The sequence below is a fragment of the Ictidomys tridecemlineatus genome, chromosome 8, assembly GCF_052094955.1.
Source record: "Ictidomys tridecemlineatus isolate mIctTri1 chromosome 8, mIctTri1.hap1, whole genome shotgun sequence".
NCBI classification, from domain to species: domain Eukaryota; kingdom Metazoa; phylum Chordata; class Mammalia; order Rodentia; family Sciuridae; genus Ictidomys; species Ictidomys tridecemlineatus.
In genome coordinates this window covers 24,383,220-24,405,050 of record NC_135484.1, presented here as the reverse complement: position 1 = coordinate 24,405,050, position 21,831 = coordinate 24,383,220, and the positions used below count along the sequence as shown (strand labels likewise).

Sequence of the window (21,831 nt, the reverse complement as noted above, 5' to 3'; positions counted from 1 at the left end):
AACAACAACAACAACAAATTTAATTTAGATTTCTGCCTACACATTGACTCTCCAGAGCTAGGATTTCTTTGAGAGTGACATTCAAGAAACTTACAGTCCAGATATTCAACATATACGTCAAGATCAATGAATGAAATATACAATATAGGGATAAGATACAGGAATGCTAGATGATGAGAATGGTATTTTAAAGAATGTGTCTTCTGACCTGGGAATATAAGACCAATGAAAATAATATGAAACATATTTGAAAGTACATTTATGGAGACAGAATCACAAGTTTCATTTTTTTTTTTATTCTAGATCCTTCAGATACAGGACTCCAGGTAAGGGCATAACCTTCCTGCCTTGAGTTCACATCTATAAAATGTAATGATGATGATGAAGAAGAAGAAGAAGGAGGAGGAAGAAGAGGAGAAGGAGGAGGAGGAGGAGGAGAAAGAAAACCTTTATATTCCCAAGATTTATCAGGCAGCATATTTTGAGCATATAAAATATGTTAATGGTGTTTGTGATTTTATTCTGTGATTCCATTTATTTTCATGACAGTTTGCTTTTTAATTTGGTTACTTAAAAATCACTTTTATCTTAATTATACTTTCATCTTAAAATATGTATGTATTATTTAAATTTAAAATATTAATGCATCATTTTTCTTAAACCCTGGAGGACAGGAATTTTTTCTATTATTATTATAAATCTAATAATTCATTTTTAATATTAGTGCTATTAATAATTTTCTTTCATCGTTGTTTTGTTTTTTTTTTAATAAAAAGCTACATACTGAATTTTCCTTCTAAAACCATTTTTCCCTTTTCTTTGAATTCTTATTTTCTCCTTCATGAATTTTTTACTATATTTCTAGGAACAATCTAAAATATGCAAAGTTTCTGATAAGTAAAGAGATTTATAATAATGATCATTAATAATAATTATATGAACACAGTGGTGATACCATAATAATAATGATGGCAGCAGAAGGAGCTCCACCAAGGCAGTCTGAGGGATGTGGAATGGCTTAGAGAAAAAGGGACAGTGCAAGGAAAATAAGGAAATGCAGGTAAGGCAGGCAGAGCTGTAGGTGAGATATTACTTCTGACACTAAAAGCAAGTCATATCCTTGCAGTGTATAAAATCTTAATAATATTTCCCATGAGAGTCTAACATGCAGCCTAATGGAAAAGATGGTCTGCTGTTCAATATCTATATCAGTAGATATATAGATATAGATATAGATATATAGATAGATGTAGATATAGATATACACACATATATAATTTTATATTGCAAGTGCCATGCAGATTGATTATAGAAAACAAACAAGGAAGAAAATATAAGCTCCTCTTATTAATATCTAGAAAATAAAGTATTAAGCTAGCTATGATATTTTTCAATTATTTCTTTTCTCTGTATATTCACACCCACACTGAATTGATTGAAAACAATATGATTAAAGTACTTGTATATTTTAGCTTTCTTTATTTTCCCAATATATGACATGTTATAAAATTTCTCCCATGTCATTAAGTAGTCTTACATTACATTATATAAATGGTCCTATCATGAACCCATAGGGCAAAGCCTGGCCAGGTGAACAATCCCAATTCCTCTTTCTGGCACACAGAAAAAAAAAAACCTGCATTTTAACACTTTACAGTATATGCCTGTCTAATTTTAAAATACTACATGTATTATTTAGAGTAAAGAAAATTAACAATGATGAATCAGTAAATGCCAAGGGCATCAGTGTGAACATATTGAATAAAATCCCTTATCTGTTATGTCTGAGAACTAAAGCACTCTGATTTATCTTTATTATTAATTAAAGAAACAGACACAAACAATGTGCCCGACATCAAGCCTTTCTTTCAATTTAGGTGCCTGTGGGAGGTAGGGCTTTCAGAGGTTTTAGTTGATGTTGTCATCATGGTCCTGCACCAGGAGATTGTATTTTTTGTTCAGTTCAGAACCTTCCATTCAAACCTTACTCTTTTACAAATTAATAGGCACACAAAAATAACTGTACAAAGACCTCTGTATGGAGATATCAGCATAAAAACCAACGTGTGAAAAAATAAGCCAATATCCAACTATAGTTCAATGAATGGAATAAAAGACAAAGGATGAAGATCTCTAAATACACACTTTATCCTTATGAGAAACATGAATCTATACATGTGATATGCTTTTTCTAAAATATCTTTCCACCAAAAAGTCAAGGAATTGGCAAGTTAGCACTTCTGTGTGCTGTAGAGAAATGATCTTTGTAACCCCTTCATTTTCATCCCTCCTGTTTTATTCTTATTCTGTTTTCCAACTGATTTTTTTTTTAAGTTGGCATTCCCTGAAAACCAATGTTGTTACCATTGGTTATGATTTTCTATTTTAACTTTATTTCTTCCTTGACATTTACCTTTCCTTCCATGATCTGTTTTTCCCTACCAGCAGGACCTTTCTCTCCTTCAGCACCACATAATAATAAGATCAAAAGGACAGATGTGGGATGCTCACAGCCTGGTCTCTTCTACTGCAGTTCAATCTGCAAGGTTAGAACTATTATTATTTTATGTTTACCTTCTTTTGAGTTGTGCCTGTGGGACGAGTAATGAATGTTTTCTAAGCTCTCATATTTTCCTTCCCTCTTCAGTTTTCTGCAGCATTAATGGCCAGAAAACAAATATTGTTTTGACAAGCAGGTTCCGAGTAAAATACACAGACTTGGTTTTGTATATGAAAGTCATTCTTCAGTTAGCCAGTTTTAAAGAAGAGTTAATAGAGAAAATCACACAGATGTGAAAGATGAGGTAGTTCAATCTTTTGTTTTCCTAGTCTCTCTTCTTGTTGTCAGTAAGCACTTACAAATGCTGAAGAAAGAAATGTCCTTTTGGTTTGAATGCTATGGCTGTACTTCTAAGAAAGACTGCTGCAGTATTTTCTATTCAGACCGAAAAATGAATTTTGTTTTATTTGAAATTTTCCCAAAACCACACGTTTCACCTCAGAGAAACAATTATTGCACACAAAGCCAGAAATTGTTAACTTACTTTGACAAATGTAACTTGTTCCCCTCAGTTACCCGTTTCATTGAACTACAGTGTTTTGAGATAAGAGATACTCAAAATTCTTACTTCCTCTTATACTAACTAGGACGCCATGTGGGCAGCTGTGTTAGTCAGCAGAATTACCAGTACATGGTGATGAGTAATACCTCTTAACATTTCCCCAAATCTATGTACATATGAATCACCTTTAAATAATCTTGGATACTTTATGAAGAAATGGGGGAGATGTGAAAACATGAAGGATATTTAGATAAATGTTCATTCCAAATAGTTCTAAAGTAATAAACTTCATGAGGACTTCAATCTAGAAAAATATAATAGTTGAGAAATTTATCTATCTCAGAGTTTCAACAGTTTTGCATTATAGCAATAATAGCCGAGGACTAATTTGAGATGATTGTAGAGCTAACTGAGATGGTTATGAGGATATTTTCTATTTTTGTTTTTCATAGAATCAAGGGCTTTATTTTAAAATAATATGCTCAAGAATTATTTTCATTACAATCTATTTTACAAAACCAATCTTGAAGTACATTTAAACTTCAATTTAGTATCGAAGCATTATGATTAGACATCATATACTGTTCCAGAAGATGAGAGCTCATAATAAAGTAAAAGTTATTAAGTAAAAGAGAAATTTGATTTTGTTTCTTTGAAGTACTTTTCTGAATTTATTGGCTCCTTTGGGAAAAAATGCCTTATCTTTTATCTGTATTTGATTGCCTTATTGGCTCAATAACCTCAGGCACACCTGCAACCATATCCTTACTATACCTTCATAATGGATGGAACATGTTTCTTACCCTTGACTTTGAAATTGATTATGTGACTTGCTTTAACAAACGGAGTCAAGAGTAACTGTATACTATTTCCAGTCAAGGATTTAAGAGGTTTCGGTTGTTTCACTTCTGCTTCCATCATAAGAAGAATCCACACTGGTGAATCTGCTAGTAAAAAGTGGATGAGAGGCATCTGAAGCACAGCCACTCAATGCTACCCACAGACTTTTAGTTAGATATGATCAGGTTTAGCATCTAAGTGTGAAACAGATCTATCCAGTAGATCTGGTTTAAATCACCTGAACCTCACAAAGTTGGATTCTGTGAAAATAAATGATTATTTTATTAAACCATTAGGATTTCATCTAGTAGCTTTAATGGGCACTCTTGTATTAAAATAAATGGGACATATTTAAATTGCACAATTTTAAGAGTTGGATGTACTATATTCCTATAAAGCTTTCATCACAACATTACCACCACAAGATAATGAACATGAGGGCTGGGGTTATAGCTCAGCAGTAGAATGTTTGCCTTGCACCTTGCACTGGATTCGAACCTCAGCACCACCACATAAATATAAAGATATTGTGTCTATCTTAAAAAAAAAAAAAAAGATAATGAGCATGGCAAGCACTCTCAGAATTATAAGATGTTTTGCTGCAGTCCGCCTGCACTGCACCAAAATAACCGGGGGAGGGGGGGAGTGTGACAAGCAACTTGTGTACATTGATACAGCAGGAGTGGGAGCTGTTTATTGTAGGAAAGGAGGGGTATATATACATTACACACAGCTTATCTTAATTAACATAAACTAGATACAGCAGTCAACCAATAAGGAATCTCCACACTTAATGGCTCGCTGGTGTTACTTCACAAACCACTCCCTCTGCAAAATGCCAGGCGCCATCTTGACTTGTTTACAGACTCTAACAATGTTTTGCTTTATTGTGTTCATTTTCCTTCACAAGGGCCATGACCCATCCAATCTAGAGTCAACAACATCTCCGTTTGGGGGCACTGCAGATTAGTTTGTATTTTCTAGAATTTTATCTAAATGAGATTGCTTTGTTTTTGTTCTGCTTTCTCCCATCAAAATCATATTGGGGATCATCTGCATAGGAGTATGGATTGATAGTTTATTTTTTTTCTGGATAAATTTTATTCCACAGATATATCACAATTGTCTTATTCATTAATATTTTGATTGCTGTTTGGATTTTTCCAGTTTGAAGATTATTTCTATGAACATTCATTTGAAACACTTTGTATAAAAATGCACTTTCCTTTCTCCTGAATAAATTCCTTGGAGTGGAATGACTGAGACATATGGTAAGTGTATATTAAATTATTAAAAACTGCCAGAGTGCTTGCCAAATTGGTTATAATATGTTACATTGCCAGGAATGGTTTATGTGTTTCTATTGATCTATACCCTGGACAGTTATGGATCAGGTAAAAACTTGATACCACAGTTTTTAATTTTAAATACTTCTGATATATACTGATATGTCCTTGCAATTCTAATTTGTATTCCTCCAATGAATCTTGATGTGGTGTATCTTTTTAATTCATAATTTGTTAACCATATATTTTGTATGATGAATTATACAAATCTTTGAGCATTTTAAATTATAGATTTATTTTAACTGATACATAAAAACATAAATGTATTTATGAGGTACTAGTTGATGTTTTGAAACATCATCTAATATTTAAATCAGGATAAACATTCTATCTCCCCAAATATATCATATGTTTGTGTTGAAAACATCCAAAATCATTTCTTCTAGCTTTTTGTGTTATATAGCGCATTCTTTCTATCCATAGTCAAATCTTTGTCTGTTTTTAAATGAGATGGATTATTTTCTTTTTAGTGAGTTTTGTAAATTCTTTGTATATTCTGGATAGAAATCTGTTATTGGATATGAAATTTGCAGGTATTTTCTTCCAGGCTATGAGGTGTTCTTATTCTTTTAGAGGTGTTTTTTACCTTTAATTTTGATTAAGTACAATTTTTCAATTTGATATTCAAATTTTCAACTTGGTATGAATTTCATGTTGTTGTTTCTAATGTAAGAAATTGCTGTGAAATCCAAGGTTACATGGATTTCTCATTATGTTTTCTATTAGAAGTTTTGTAGTGGTAGGTTTTAAATTAGTGCTAAGGTCTATCTGCAGATATTTTTATGTATATGAATGTCAAATTTTTTATTTGTGTTTGTTTTCCACGTAATTTAATAATTCTAGCATTACTTGTTGGAGAATTATTCTTTACCATTTAATTCTTACAGTATGTAGTAAATAATAAAATTATCCTTTGCTGAGTATTTACCTTAAATCTAAAACCATACTATTTTTTTTACTCTAGCTTTAAAATAAAACTTGAAATGTGGTGCTTTTGTGCTGCTGTTGTTTTCCTTTCCAAAGATTCTGTTTTTAATATTTTCTATTTTCTTGCATATTTTTACAAATCTTAGCATCATGAGTCTGTCAATTACTTAAAAAAAGTTTACTGAAATTAAACAAATTGATCTATGATTCCCTAGATCAATTTGGGTGACTCAACCTGTGTACTTTATAATTTTCTTGATATGATGATTGTTATTGCTTATTAATTCAATTCCATTATGGTCATACCACATATTCTGTCATTAGAATTACTTTAAAATATCTGAGACTTATGTATTAGCATTGTTCTCTACTTTTCAAAGTGTCCCATTCACACATGTGAAGAAAGACCATTCTACTCTTGTTGGTGACATGTCCTACACATATAATTTAGTTGAATATGTTTGATAATAATGTGAAAGTGTTATATATATCCTTACTGACTTTCTGCCTACATATTTTACCAACTATTGAGAAATATTTGATTAAAAAATGTATTACTATTGTTGGTTTTTATATTTCTTCTTGTAGTTATGCTATTTTTTTGCTTAATGTATATGGAAGTTCTGTTATTAGATAAACATTTAGGGTTATTAACATTTAGGATTATTTTGAAGCTCTGAATTGGGTAGACAAACATGAATATTATTTTGTCTTCTTGATGTTTTGACTCCTTTATAATTATGAAATGATCACTAATAACATGTGTAATATTCTTTATCCTGAACTTTATTGATTTTAATATGTCACCTTTTTCAATTACTATTTGCCTGACATATTTTTCCATTCTCTTACTATTGATATAATTATTTATTTATATTAACGTTGAGTATGTAGGGCTATATTTTTGGTTCTTGGTTTTGTATGTTTGTTTTTATTCAATCTGACAGTCACTTATTTTGGGTACTTTAAATTATATTTGATGTATTATTGGTAAGGTTATATTCTAGTAACCATTTTGCTATTTCATTTCATCATTGTTCTACTTTTTCTTTTTTTCTGCTCTATTTTAGATTAAATGGTATTTAAAAAACAATTTTCTGGTTTATTACCTTATTATCTATAACTCTTTGTTTAGTTATTTTAGTGGCTACATAGATTATTTCACTTATTATCATCCCACTTATATTTTAAAATTTCCCATGTAATAAAAAGAAACATAAGAAGAAATTTTGCATTTACTGATACATTTACATTTTAATGACTTTTCTTTGGTGATGATATACCCTTCCTTTGGAAATAATTCCTCTCCTGTTTGAATAATCTTTCTTTAATATTAATTGTTAAAAAATATGCTAGTAATGAATTCTTTCATTTTTTTGTAACTGAAAATGTTTACATTGCCTGTATTTCTTTAAAAAAAACTGGGTATAGAAATGTGTTTTTCTAGAATTTTCTTTAAACCTCAAATATACTGTTTTCTGTCTTTTAATTTGTATTATATATTTTAATTTGTATATATAGGTTTTTATATCTGGTTTTAAATATAATTATTTGTGCTTTTTGTACTTGGGGCTTATTGTAACCATTTTGAATAAGTGGATTTTTAGTTTTATCAAATTTGGGAATTCTAGCCAATAGACTGAAAAATATTTTATAAATTTTTTTGTATCTCAAAGACTTCAATAATTAGTTTACTGCTCATAGTAGACTCTTCATTTTTTAAAATTTCTTTTTGGTCTTTTTATTTCATTTTGCATAGTTTCTATTTCTACATTTTATAGTTTACTAATGTTTTCTGTTTCAGTTTCTAAACTGATGTTTCTCTCACAGTTTTTTTGTTTTGTTTTGTTTTTCCAAAAGTTGTACTTTTTAACAATTCTATGTGAACCTTATCTAGATGTTCCAGGTATCTATTTTAAATGCCCCAATTTTTCTTCTAACTTATAGATTACAAAACCCAGGAGTTCCAGGGCTTGTTTATTTATCTCTTCTTGGAGATAACTGTGTTACCTTCTGCCAACTGTTAGTAAGCCATTTTTCATGGATTTTTAAAAATTTGAATTATTTTAGGAATGGGGGTTCATATAGTCCCTTGTGCTCAATTTTGGATATAAGTGAAATTGTAGTGTACTAATTCTTGATATAAACATCAAAAGAATTCAATAGTTGATATTCTTTTCCACATGTGGTGCTGGTATAGCAAAGCAACCCTTCATCAGTAGAAGAATAAATATATATGTTTTCTTATCATAGACTAATACTTGCCAATAAAAAGAAAATAAATTATAGATCTTAAGAACAATATAAACACGTTGAGTAGAAGTGAGATACAAAATTATAGAAAATGAGTAATTTAATTAGTAATATTTTTAAAATAGTAAAACCAATCCTTACTGATGGAAATAAAAGATTTTTAGATGGCAGTCACTAGAAAGAGACCTGAGTTAATTTTCTGTTGTGAAGAAATTGTTCTATGTCCTGATTTATATGGTAGTTGCATAGATTGCATATTTACTAAAATCCATTCAAGAATACACTAAAAATTGTGCATTTCATACCATATAAATTGTACTTGGATATAAATAAAACAAAATTGATGCAAATAAAAGAATGGCACCATTGACATTATGACATGTTATGACAATAATCGTGTTTTAGGTATGTTTGAAGAGTTGTGTATGTTTTGAAATATATTGGATGGTAGTTTCATGCTCCAAATAAAAGCACTTAAAACTAAGTATCTTTATCAATGAAGAACATTTTGGCCAAAACACTTTAGAAAAAAAGTCACTTTAAAAAGCATTCAGTGCACTTATCAGTCTTTGAACCTTTACAGGAAGGGCACTAGATTGATAAAAGAAACTTATGATGGTGTATAATGCAGGCAAATAGAACAACCTTTGCTCAGGACTTGAGAACTTATGAATGCTTCTACATCTGTGATTTTCTTAAATTAAAAATTGATTTAAAAAATCAAAGAAAGGAAGTATATATTTCCAATTCAATTTTCTAAGTATTAACCTTAGCTTTGTTTACACAGAAGCATATTGCATTAGAGTTCTCTAGAGAAACTGAATCAATAGGGGATATATAGATGTATGTGTGTGTGTGTGTGTGTGTGTGTGTGTGTGTGTGTGTTGCTCTATATGTACCTACTATTTAAAGGAATTGGCTTTTGAAAAGTCCCAGAATCTGCCGTCAGCCAGCTAGAAACTTGGACAGCTGATGACATAGTTCTACTCTGAGTCCAATGGCAGGTAAAGATAAATATTCCAACCTGAGGAATCAGGTAAAGAGAGTGAATTTTCCCTAACTGAGCCATTTTTCCTCAATTAGGGTCTTTATTGAATTGGATGTGGTACATTTGCATAGAAAAGGGCAATCTGCTTTAACCAATCTGTCAAGTGAATTGTTAATTTTACTCAGAAACACCTTCTCAGACAGCCAGATTTTTAGCTAAGTACCCAGTCACCCTATGACCACTTCAATTTGATACATAAAATCAAATAGCATAAGTAAACAACCAGATGTGTTTCTCAGAGTTTTGCTTGCTGTCAATACTTCCTTCACTACTGCTCTTCAGAAATGTTCCAGAAAGGGGATGCAATGCTGCCTTTGTCTGCTTATGGGTGATGCACACATATCATGCAGAACCATCTATAAATGATGCCAGATTCTTCTCTTTATCTGCCCACTGATCAGTGGAAATCCCCATGAGGTTGTAGCTGCAGGCTAGAGGAGGAAGGTAATGCAGCAGAAATAGGGATCACAGCCAATTTGACCACTCCTTGCAACTTATTTTCATCTTCATGGCCTGTTGGAACCTTCACGGAAAAGTATTATTTACATTTGATGATGAAACTTTGTGGCTCATGATAGGCAACTCAGTTGTATGGTAAATTGGTGGCTAATGGTTAGAAGTTCAGTCTCCATTAATGCTGAGTAGCAAGCCACGAGCTGTTTTCTCAAAAGAATGTTTATCTGCAGGCCTTTACTCTTCAACCTAAGGGATTGAGACTCCTGTGTGGGCTTTCCAGAGGCTCCAGACAACAATCCTGTCTATCACTAACACTCCAAGCATCATTGGATCTGCTAGGTCATATGGGCCAAGTGGCAGAAAAGCTTACACTGCAGTTTGGACCTGCTGTGGACCTTCCTGTTGTTCTAGGCCTTGTTCTAATCTAGCAGCTTTTCAGGATGCTTGGTGGATAGTGGAGCAACGTACTTAGATGAATAGAACACTGCTCCCAAATCCACAGAAGCCCATTATGTATTGTTCTATTTTGGAAATAGGAGGGACCAGATGCAACAACTTATCATACATTTTGGAAGGGATATTTTGACAACCTCCCCACCACTTGACTTCTAGAAATTTCATGGAGGTGAAATTGCCAATTTTTTGTTTGTTTGTTTCTTTCATATTTTCTTCTGTTTGCTCCTACAGTATGTTCAAGTACTGGTGTATAGCATTTTTCCATCTTGATAAGTTTGCCACAGGAAGAGATAAGGAGATTATACAAAACTTGTTGATTAAAAATATGTAAACTATTTTCTGACTTTTTAAAAAGTCAATACCCTATACTATAGAATAGAAATAAAATTATCAACTTATTGAATCTTTTTTTATAGTAAGCAGTCCTAATTCCTAACATTTTTATTTGTACACAGGATATAATTTTCATAATAAATACTGAATATAAATAAAAACTGTTTGTGTTGTGGGTGTGAAAACAAATATTGTCGTTTAATAACTATTTCATGACGTGTTTACTTTTTACTCACAAATCCATCTGGTAAATGACCATTACTAAAATCTTTTGTGCCTCATCACACCAACAAATGTGTTAGGCACATGAAAGAATTAAGCAAATGGATACCAAGTGACTGCCTATTTTGTACATGTATATATGCCTAGAAAATCTATATTGGTTTTATCTTCAAGGCATTGATTCACCTGACTTCAGGTTAAACTTCACTGTTTATTTCATTTAGGTATTTTCTTTTCATATTATTAAACTTAGTATTCATTATTGTGAATATATTATATGGTAACTTATGTCTTACATTTAATGCAAACCATTGAATATCATAAGACTCATATCTTTTTTCTTTATTTTATAAATTTATTTATTTATTTTAATTTGGTATACATGAGAACAGAATGCATTTCAACTCATACTATACATATAGAGCATGATTTTTCATGTCTCTGGTTGCACACAAAGTATTTTCACACCATTTGTGTCGTCATACATGTTCTTAGGGTAACGATATTCATACATGTACTTAGGGTAATGATGTCCATCTCATTCCACCATTTTTCCTACTCCTATGTTCCCTTCCTTCCTCTTCCTCCTCTTTGACCTATCTGAATTTCCTCTATACCTCCCATGCTCCCCCTCCCCAGCCCCCATTATAGATCAGCATCCACATATCAGAGAAAACATTTGACCTTTGGTTTGGGGGTTTGGCTTACTTCACTTAGCATGATATTCTCCTACTCCATCCATTTAACTGCAAATGCCATGATCTTATTCTTGTTTAATGCTGAGTAATATTTCATTGTGTATATATACCACAGTTTCATTATCCATTCATCTATTTCAGGGCATCTAGGTTGGTTCCACAATTTGGCTGTTGTGAACTGTGCTGCTTTAAACATTGATGTGGCTGCATCATTGGAGTATGCTGTTTTTAAGTCCTTAGGATGTAATCTGAGGAGTGGGATAGCTGGGTCAAATCGTGGTTCCATTCCAAGTTTTCCAAGGAATCTCCATATTGCTTTCCAGATTGAATGTCTTAATTTGCAGTCCCACCAGCAATGTATGAATGTGCATTTTTCCTTACATCCTCACCAACACTTATTGTTTATATTTTTAATAGCTGCCGCTCTGACTGTAGCAAGATGAAATCTTAGCATAGTTTTGATTTGTATTTCTCTAATTGCTAGAGATATTGGACATTTTTCATATATTTATTAATTGTATATCATCTTCTGAGAAGTGTCGCTTCAATTCCTTGGCCTATTTATTGATTGGGTTATTTCATTTTGTGTATGTGTGTGTGTGTGTGTGTGTGTGTGTGTTAATATTTTTTAATTCTTTATATATCCTAGAGATTAGTGCTCTATCTGATGTATGTGTGGTAAAAAATTGCTCCCATTCTGTAGGCTCTCTCTTTGCCTCACTGATTGTTTCTTTTGCTGAGAAGAAGCTTTAGAGTTTGAATCCATCCAGTTTATTGATTCTTGATTTTATATCTTGAGTTATAGTAGTCTTGTTAAGGAATTTGGTGCCTAATCTGACATGATGAATATCTGGGCCTACTTTTTTCTCTATTAGGTTCAGAGTCTCTGGTCTAATTCCTAGGTCTTTGATCCAATTTGAGTTGTTCATTGTGAGAGATAGGGGCTTAATTTCATTTTGCTGCATATGGATTTCCAGTTTTCCCAGCACCATTTGTTGTTGAAGAGGCTATATTTTCTCCACTATATGTTTTTGGCACCTTTGTCTGGTATTTCTGTGGGTTTGTCTCTGTTCTCTCTTCTGTACCATTGAAACATATTTATTATTACACAAATCAGAAGTCTATTTTGTTGCCAATACCATGCTGGTTTTTGTTATATTACTCTGTAGTATAGTTTAAGGTCTGTTATAGTGATGCCACTTTGTTTCACACTCTGCTTGCTAAGGATTGCTTTTGCTATTCTGGGTCTCTTATTTTTCCAGATGAATTTCATGACTTTTTTTTTTCCTATGAAGAATGCCATTGGGATTTTGATTGGAATTGCATTTAATCTGTATAGTGCTTTTGGAAGCATGGTCATTTTGACAATATTAATTCTGCCTATCCAAGAAAAAGGGAAATCTTTCCATCTTCTAAGGTCTTCTTTAATGTCTTTCTTTAGTGTTCTGTAGTTTTCATAGTAGAAGTCTTTGATGTGATGATTTGCACTTATTGATTTCCATATGTTGCATCCCTGGGATGAGCTCACTTGACAATGCACTATCTTTTTGATATGTTTTTGTGTTTAATTTGCCAGAATTTTATTGAGAATTTTTGCATTTATGTTCATTAGAAATATTGGTCTAAAGTTTTCTTTCTTTGATGTGTCTGTCTGGTTTTGGAATCAGGCTGATATTGGCCTCATGGAAAGATATTGTTATTAGTTATTCTTTGAAAATCTTGTAGAACTCAACTGTGTATCAATTTGGTCTGTGCTGGTTCCCGATGGGGCACTGCACCCCAAGGATATCCTTTGGGACTTGCTCATGTGATGTGTGCACCTGATCTTATCTCCTTATATTGCTGTAGACCTCACAATTCCTGGTCTCTAATTTAGTCTCTAAACTGTATTTCACTCACTCCCTCCATTTCTATTTCCCAATCAGAAACCTCTCTCCCTGGAGGTCTTGTGGGCTACACTCAAGGGGATGCACCCCTGTTGCAGAGAGCTGTTTTGTCCTGTTTCATAGAGCTGTTTTGTATGGGATCAGGACCAGGCTTTGCAACTATGGACTAACTGATCCAGGTTAGTGGCTGTGGGGGAGAGGGGAGAGTTAGGGACTATAGGTATTTTAATATTGCTTTCTGTGGCCCAGCCAGTATCCCAAATAAAGATGGCGGCAAAGGTGTCCCAAGATCAAGGCGGTTGTTTTCAGAGATGGGGTATCAGGTCAGGTTCTACAAGATGGTGGCGTTGGGCAGCATGTTCAGAGATGCAGCTCTTGGTGTGCAGTGTTGTGGCTGGCAGCTGTCTCCAGACCCTGTCTTATGTTGCCAGGTGCAGGCTTCTAGGTGTAGGGGACTATGGCAGTGGTTGAAGTGTCCCAAGATGGAAGTGACCTGGGGAGCCCCATGTAGGTGGATGGAGGTGCATACAAGAGTGGCTGCCACAGGTCCTGTGTGGGAGCAGTGGCCAGTGGTCCTGTGTGGGTGAGCGACTGGGGCTTCAAATCATTTTGTTTTCTAATCTCAGGTTGCTTTTATTCTAAAAATATATCAGTCTACTCTTCACATTCATGAATATGCCAAAGCCTGTGGAGAAACATATTTATTATTACACAAATCAGAATGTCGTAGGTTTAGAAATCTGCATACTAGAATACTTGTACATTTAAGCTTTATTAGCAATATTTTTACATTATAAGAAAGCCTAAAAGACATAATATACGAAATGCACTGAAATATATTTACATAAATTGGGAAGCTTAGAATTTTATATTTTGTTATTTAACTAGAACAGAATAAGAGAGTCTCATTTTGTAGTATCTGATTGCCACACTCTTAGTGTTAATGTTTGTGGCCTGCTTACATTGTCAGCCTATTCAGTTCTCAATTTGATATTGACTGTGATCTTTTGATATTGTCTTCCTGTCCTAGAAGAATACATAAAGTCAGTAAATTCCATTCTCTCTGTCAATACACTATACAAGTTTTAGGAAAAGCAGAAATAGGAAGGTTGATTTATTGTATCAGACATGTAATTATTCATGCGGAAAAAAATGATGCCCATCTCTCTGAACAGCAAATATGACTTTAAAACAAAACACTGACAAATTGTCTAAATTCTAAAGAGAATCTTCACAATTTTCTGGACTAGAAAATATTTGTTGATAGTGAATGAATTTTACTCATACAAACAAATGGCATAGTATTGTTTTAGCTAGCTTTCTTTGTAATAGCTTTATTTTGCATCTTTCCTCATTGTAACAATACCTCATAAGACACAAAAGTGCATCTGTGTACTCAATCTTTTGATTTCACCTGAAATGAAGTTCCTCTGCCCCTGAATCAATATCTCAGTATTGAGTTGATTACATGTTTGATGTTTGTATAGGGATGAAAAAAGTCCAAGGTATTGCTCTCAGGATAAGTGGGAATGTGCAGGAACAACTCAAGCTATAACTACACTGAGTTATTGTTATTATTTTTTTTTTCTTGTCAGACCACACTACACACTGGTTTGGGAATCTGACTCCTGTTGTAAAGGGTAATTGATGAATACTCCTGTTGAATTGAGAGGATCTGGTTAGGTCAGAGAGTAAGAGTCAAGGTTGTTTTCTCAAGAAGAATACTAATCAATGCACAAAAGTAAACTACTAACCTAATGCACTCATCTATCTAGACAATATCAAACCCTGCTCCCTTAAGAGAAAAGTTATTCTTATATTATTCTGAAGTATGTCTGATAGGGGCAAAAGTAACAATGTGCTAGCATTTAAAAGTTCGTGCTCAATGTATTTGACCTGAGAAAAACTGTCCTTCTTGAGGTTGAAAGGGGGAGAGAAAGTCACAGGTGCTATCTCAGTGACATTGGCAAGATAAAAACCTGTGCTGTCTTTTGATACTGTAGAACATGGATCTTCACAGTCAAGGAATCATCAAGTTAGGAGAATCAGAAATGCATTCTGAAGCCTGCCTCTCACCCTGTTCCATTCAGCAAAAGAACAGCCATAAATGAAAGGATGTTGAACAGGCGCTTCCCAGAACTTGTTTATGAGGCTGTCCTCAAAATCTCTCCTATTATTCTACCTTTTCCAGCTTTCATTATATAAGTGTCAATAAGCATGAGGCTGATTTATCTAGAGGGGCACTGTTAATTACCCTTTTGTGACTGAGAGCAGGGCACTTAAAATTTCCTATTAGTTGCATATTCATTTTGAGATTTTATAGCTGAGTAATTTTTAGAACAGTTTTAGGTTCACAGCAAAGTTGAAAGGAAGGTACCGAAATAGTTCATAAACACTGCTCCTATGTAAGCATAGCCTTCTCCGTGATCAACCTTCTCCACCAAAGTGGTGCATTTGTTACAAGTGATGAACCTATATCAACTTCATCCAAAGTTCATAGTTTATATTAAATTTCAGTCTTGATGTTTTATATTTTATGGGTTTGGATAATCATATAGTGACATCATTATTGTATTATACAAAGTAGATCGTTACCTAAAAATCCTTTATGCCGCCGAATTTGCCCTTATCACTTAATCTCTGGCAACCACTGATTTCTTTACTATTTGCATACTTTTGATTTTTCCAGAATGTCATATAGTCAGAATAATACAAAATGCAGCCTTTTCAGACTGGTCTCTTTTATTTAGAAATATGAATTTAAGTTTTCTCTGTTTCTTTTCATGGCTTCCCAATTCATTTCCTTTTAGCACTGAATAATATTCCATCATTTAAATGTACCACACTTCATCCATTCACCTAGTGAAGAACATCTTGGTTGCTTCTGAGTTTTGACAATTATGAATAAAGCTGATAAAAATATCTGTGTGCAGAATTTATGTGGATGTGTTTTCAGCTTCACTGGATAAATACCATGGAGCATGATTGCTGTGTCAAGTATGGTTGTGCATGTTCAGACTTTTAAGAACCTGACAAACTGTCTTCCAAAGAGGCTGTGCCATTTTGCAATTCTACCAGCTAGGAGTGAGCATTCCTATTTCTATGCATCCTTGCCAGCGTTTGATATTGTCTGTCTTCTGGATTTTGCCATTTCTAATAAGTTTATTGTGGTATTTCCCTTTTGTTTTAATTCATATTTCTCAGATATTTGTGATATGGAACATCTTTCCTTGTGCTTTTTGATCTCTGTATACCTTCTTTAGCAAGGTATCTGGAGTCTTTAGCCCAATTTTTAACCTGTTTTTCTTATTATTATTATCATGATCTAAGCATTCTTTGTATATTTTGAATAACATTCTTCTATCAGATATATGTTTTTGTGAATACATATCTCCCAGGCTCTGGTTTGTGTTTTCATTATCTGAACTGAATGATTTCACACCAGTTCCACAGAATTCCAGAGGGAGCACTGGGACAACCATTGTGGGAAAGAGAGAAACCAGTTTTTGGTCTTGGACATCTTATCTATTTCATTAGCACTTGTTGCATTTATTTTTCTATTTTGTGTTTTCCCATAACATTTTCTTTTAAGAATAGTTACTGCTAAAAGTGTGATATGATATAGGTCAGGCATGAGGGGAATGTTGGGAATTAGATATAATTGTTCCCTTGTTCTTTTTATACTCAACAAATATTAATCAAGCACCTTTGTAACTAAAGAGAGCAGCAAGCCACAGAGGAGGAAGTGTTCTCCATTTTTTTTTTTTTTTTTGAGTAGGAACAAAGTAAAGGGAAAAGAGGCAGTGTAGCTGCTCCGGTGATCTAGGTAGGGCAGCAAGGGATACAAAAGGGAAGAGAAGCCATGAGCACAGGTACATGAAATGAAGCTGGCTTCCTCCTTGACTAGAGAGATATTAATGACTTTCAGTTGATGGAATTGAGATATAAAACAGTTTGGTTGAGTTTTGAGTTCATTTTTGGTATAGTTTATGCTGTAAATATTTGTAAGTAAAAATAATTTTGTGAAACCTCAAAAATTTGTCATTCCACCCTGAAACATATGATGGTATTAAAAGAAATCAGTATCAAATAGAACTATTTTACTTAAGACCTTTTGATGTGGACCTTTTACAAAAGAAATCTTTAAAAAAGCGCTCATAATTAGCAATCTATATTATTTATTTATGATAATTAATATATTATAATTAATAATTAATAATACTTACCAATCCCCAAACTCTCTTTAAGGCACATTAATGGCTAATAAATAAAAATTCTTTATTTGTAACATAGATGTTTGTTATGAGACTAAAATGTTGCATTAGCTATCATGTAAGCATTTTCTGTTAGAGGAGTTTGCTTGCATTTTTAATAGAACTTCACAGTTTTTGAAAAAAATACCCTAAATGCATTAGTAATAATTAAAAATTTCAAAGTAAGTATTTGATTTTAAGATATAATTAATATGCTTTCAGTTTTCCTTTAAAGGTTCTTTTAGATTAAGCATTCAAAGTCATGTGTAAATTAACTTAAATTGAACATGTTCTTACAATACTGATGAAATTAATCATTCTGATTGCTGTGTAAGTAACCCTTTTTCAAAGTCTCAAATTAAACATGCCTACAGTTGAAAATTAAAGACTCTAGATATTAAACCATTTAATTTAGGAAAAATATACCAATAGGTTTGAAATTTTAATATTTTTGACTCTCCAAATCCTACTAATTTAGACAAAATATTGTGTAATAAGTCACTGACTCAGGTTCACAAGTCCTGAATTCTGTCTCCAAAATCTACTTCATGACATTGAGAAGATGGCTTGTATCCTCTTAGTCTCAGATTGTGCAAAATTTATAATAATAGGGTTATTTTGATCCCTTTCAACTCTATGAATATAAATGCATTTTTGTCCGGAGAGCTATTGAATTTTTTGACTTTGTTGGCATGAAACAAACTTTAGTGGTTATATAAAATATGCTTAGCTAAAGTTATTTATCTTGTAGATGTGTCTGAAGTATATGTATCCTGTTGAGAATGACTTCAAGATTATGTTTCACTTGCTATACTACAGATAATGATTCAGAGAATTTGAAAAGTTCTACCCTTATTTGTGAAGGAGATCAGGGTTACAGAAAGCATTCATTCACTTCCTTTGAACCACATGTGTTCTCTTCTAGTGGGAGTGGCCAATACAATTCATTACTGCATATGGACTTACATATATCTTCCACTCTTAGACAAATTCTCAATAGACAAACATACAGATTTGCTGTTAGACAAGTGAAAGTTTCTTCATGAATAATGTAATGCCTTATACAAAATAATCATGGCTTGTGGTTATAAAATGCTCAAAATGCCTACACTGATCAACATAGTACATAATACATCCACAAAAAACACTCTTTAATAATAGTAATGTTCATCACCAAAGGAAATGGCATAGCTCTGACCATTTTCAGCAAGGAAATTACTGAAACAAAACATCTCCAGTATAATGAGGATCTACAAAAAATAGAAGCGGCGGATAAATTGGTCTGCTCCGGTAATACTGAAATGTGTGTCCACCTAACGCCTCAGCAAACATGGTGAGGCAGATCCATTCTATACCATATCAGCAGTGCTTTCCATTCAAATGAAGTCTGACATGAAATAAGTTGAATATCAATTAAAATATTTCTTCAAATTTCTGAAAGGATGAAATGATATTACATGTCATGATACATCTGATATTTAAGTGGAGACTCCCGTAGACCTGTTAATGTTCAGTCTCGAGTAGGACGACACGGCATGTGTCCTTGACTGTCTTTTTATTTTCTCTCTCTCTGTGCTTAAACTATTCTACCCACATGGGTCTCATTGCTTTTTCTATACTTATTTTTATAGTTCTCCCTCTGCTCTTTGATGAAAATTGTTCTAGACTTTCTAATATGCTTCTAATTCTTCTCTTTACTCATAACTCAAAGTACTATTACAAAGTGGGATGTAAATTCTCACACACTAAACACACTTTTTGTCTTTATTACACTAGCAAGTACAAGAGTGTGAGACAAAATTCAGAAACTCAATGTGAACAGATGCCAATATCCTAGAGTTTCAATGGGAAGGGAATTTGGAAACTCAACTTCCAAATGAAAGAATCCTGATTGACTGCAGATGTTACCATAGGCAGTACTGGCTGTGACCAGGAGATCTAAAACAAATATTCAGAGTCAACTGACATGAACTTTATACTCAGGCCCAGTAGAGAGCTGGAGATAGTCTAAAGATAGGATTCCTGAGTGTTAACTCCAGAGATCCTATGATGGACAAGCAATAAAGGTTAGGGGCAGACAAAAAATTCTGGTATAAAGAATCTAGGATGAAGACTTCACTAAAAAAAATTAAGAACACAACAAGAAAATCTGAAAACAAAGTGGACTCAGGGCATTCTCATCTATGCCTGCGTCTCTGATTATTTTCAACACTTAGCCATTGACTTCAAGGAAAGATGGGTTCTCATAGAATTTAAAAATGGTATTGTGTGGACTTGGGGCTTGAATGCTGTTGATGGGTGATTGTAACTATTTTGGTGGCAATGGAGGAGGAAAGGCCTAGCAGTTATTATTATAATTAATAATGATACTCAACTGCCGACTCATTGTGTCAAACTATCTGAGATCTTTTGGTATTTCAGCATTGCCGGGATAATCAAAAGACAAATTTTACATTATACACATATACACATATTTTATGAACTGAACCTTTATGCCTCCCAATGCATATTCAAATACTATTCAAAAGAGATGCTATTAGGACCTGGAAATTTTTGGAGGTGATTAGGCCCCAGAGTGAAATCTTCATGAATAGGATTGGTGGCCTCATAAAATAAACCCCAATGAATTCCCCATCCCTTTTGCTCCATTAGCTCATAGCATGAACAGAATTGCCTGTGAACTAGGAATCCGTTCCTTTTCAGATACTGAGTCTACTTGTGTCTTAATCTTGAACTCCTCAGTCTAAAAAGCTGTAAGATATGAGTAGTTGTAATTTGAATCACCAATCTATGGTATTTTGGATATAGCAGTCTGAATCAACTTGGCAGGTAATTAGTACTCACCAAAACCTTCTATGGCCATCCCTGAACTGCACTCACATATGTTTTGGAACAGAGACAAGACATAGACATGTTTCTGTGGCCAATAATTTCCCTGAGAGACTTCCATGTTGACCCTCTACAGTAACTGTAACAATTACTGACTAATTCCTTAAAAGGTTGGTTCTGGGCAGCAATAGCAAGTTTCTGACTATATGAGCCATAGCTAGAGTTATATATTTAGAAATAAAAAAAACCTCTCCAGCATCAGCTTTTCTGCCTTTCCATTGGATTTGTAAAGATCTGATTCACTATATTAAGTTGACCTGAGTTTTATATATTTGGGGTAATACCTTTTTTTTCTGATAAAATACAGACTGACAACACAGTGAAAAACCATTATAATTTTGCTGAGAATTTATCACTAAAATTTGAGCATTCCAATACAAAATTCCGAAGTTTAAAATGTTCCAAAATTTGAAACCCTTTTGGTGCTGACATGAAGCCATACATAGATAAATTTACACTTGAACTCATATGATAGGTCACAGTTGAAACACAGGGACATTAAAAATATTGCAAAAAAAAGATATTCAGATAATGTACTTAAAGTATATAGGAAACAAATGGATTTCACATCTAAACTTGGATCTCACACCTAAGATAGCTTACTGTGTATATTTATTTATATATCTCCTATGAACACATATCAAATAAAAAAAATCTCCAAGCCCAAGTGTGTTGGCCCTCAACATTTCTGATAAAGGCTACTCAATCTGTATTTAGGCAATAACCATTGATGATAGAAAGACAATAAAATCGCTCCTTATTCCTAGAAGTTATAAAAAAATTAAGTAAGTATATTTACAACTAGCTAAAATAATAAGCAAAGTATTGGGTTTGTGCTAAGGACAATTCTACTTTTTCTGTGTATATTTTCTAATGCTCAAAATGGTCCATACATTGTTTTATCCCATTTTAAAGATGAGGAAACTGAGAAATGGAGAGTTTGTGGGACTGGCTCAAGGTTGCACAGCTCATCAGCGTTAGGGTTGTGAATCACCATCCAGTCACCTGATTCTATAGCCAGCGGTCTTACTCAGTGTGTCATAGTGTCTCCTCAAACAAAGAGAAGAGGATGTAAAGTGCCATCCGATGAAGATGTAAATGAGATAAGAGTTTCTGAGTAGGTGGAAGGAAATGTATCATAGATGGTTGCTTTAGATTGGAG

At 33.3% G+C, this 21,831-nt stretch overlaps 1 protein-coding gene across 4 annotated transcripts in view; it reads left to right on the top strand.

Moving 5' to 3' along the window:
• LOC144366018 (uncharacterized) overlaps positions 1-21,831 on the top strand; it is a 248,072-nt gene that overhangs the window by 223,278 nt on the left and 2,963 nt on the right. For 2 of the 4 annotated variants that reach the window (XR_013424811.1, XM_078019032.1), the window contains 3 exons: positions 304-326; positions 2,446-2,546; positions 5,070-5,173. Coding sequence is in view for 3 of the 4 variants with exons in the window: in XM_078019032.1 (XP_077875158.1) it covers positions 304-326; positions 2,446-2,546; positions 5,070-5,115 (170 nt within the window). In the remaining variant the exon portion in view is untranslated. Of the gene's footprint in view, positions 1-303; positions 327-2,445; positions 2,849-5,069; positions 5,174-21,831 lie in introns of those variants that run through there. The other 2 variants (XM_078019031.1, XM_078019030.1) reach the window with 1 other exon arrangement.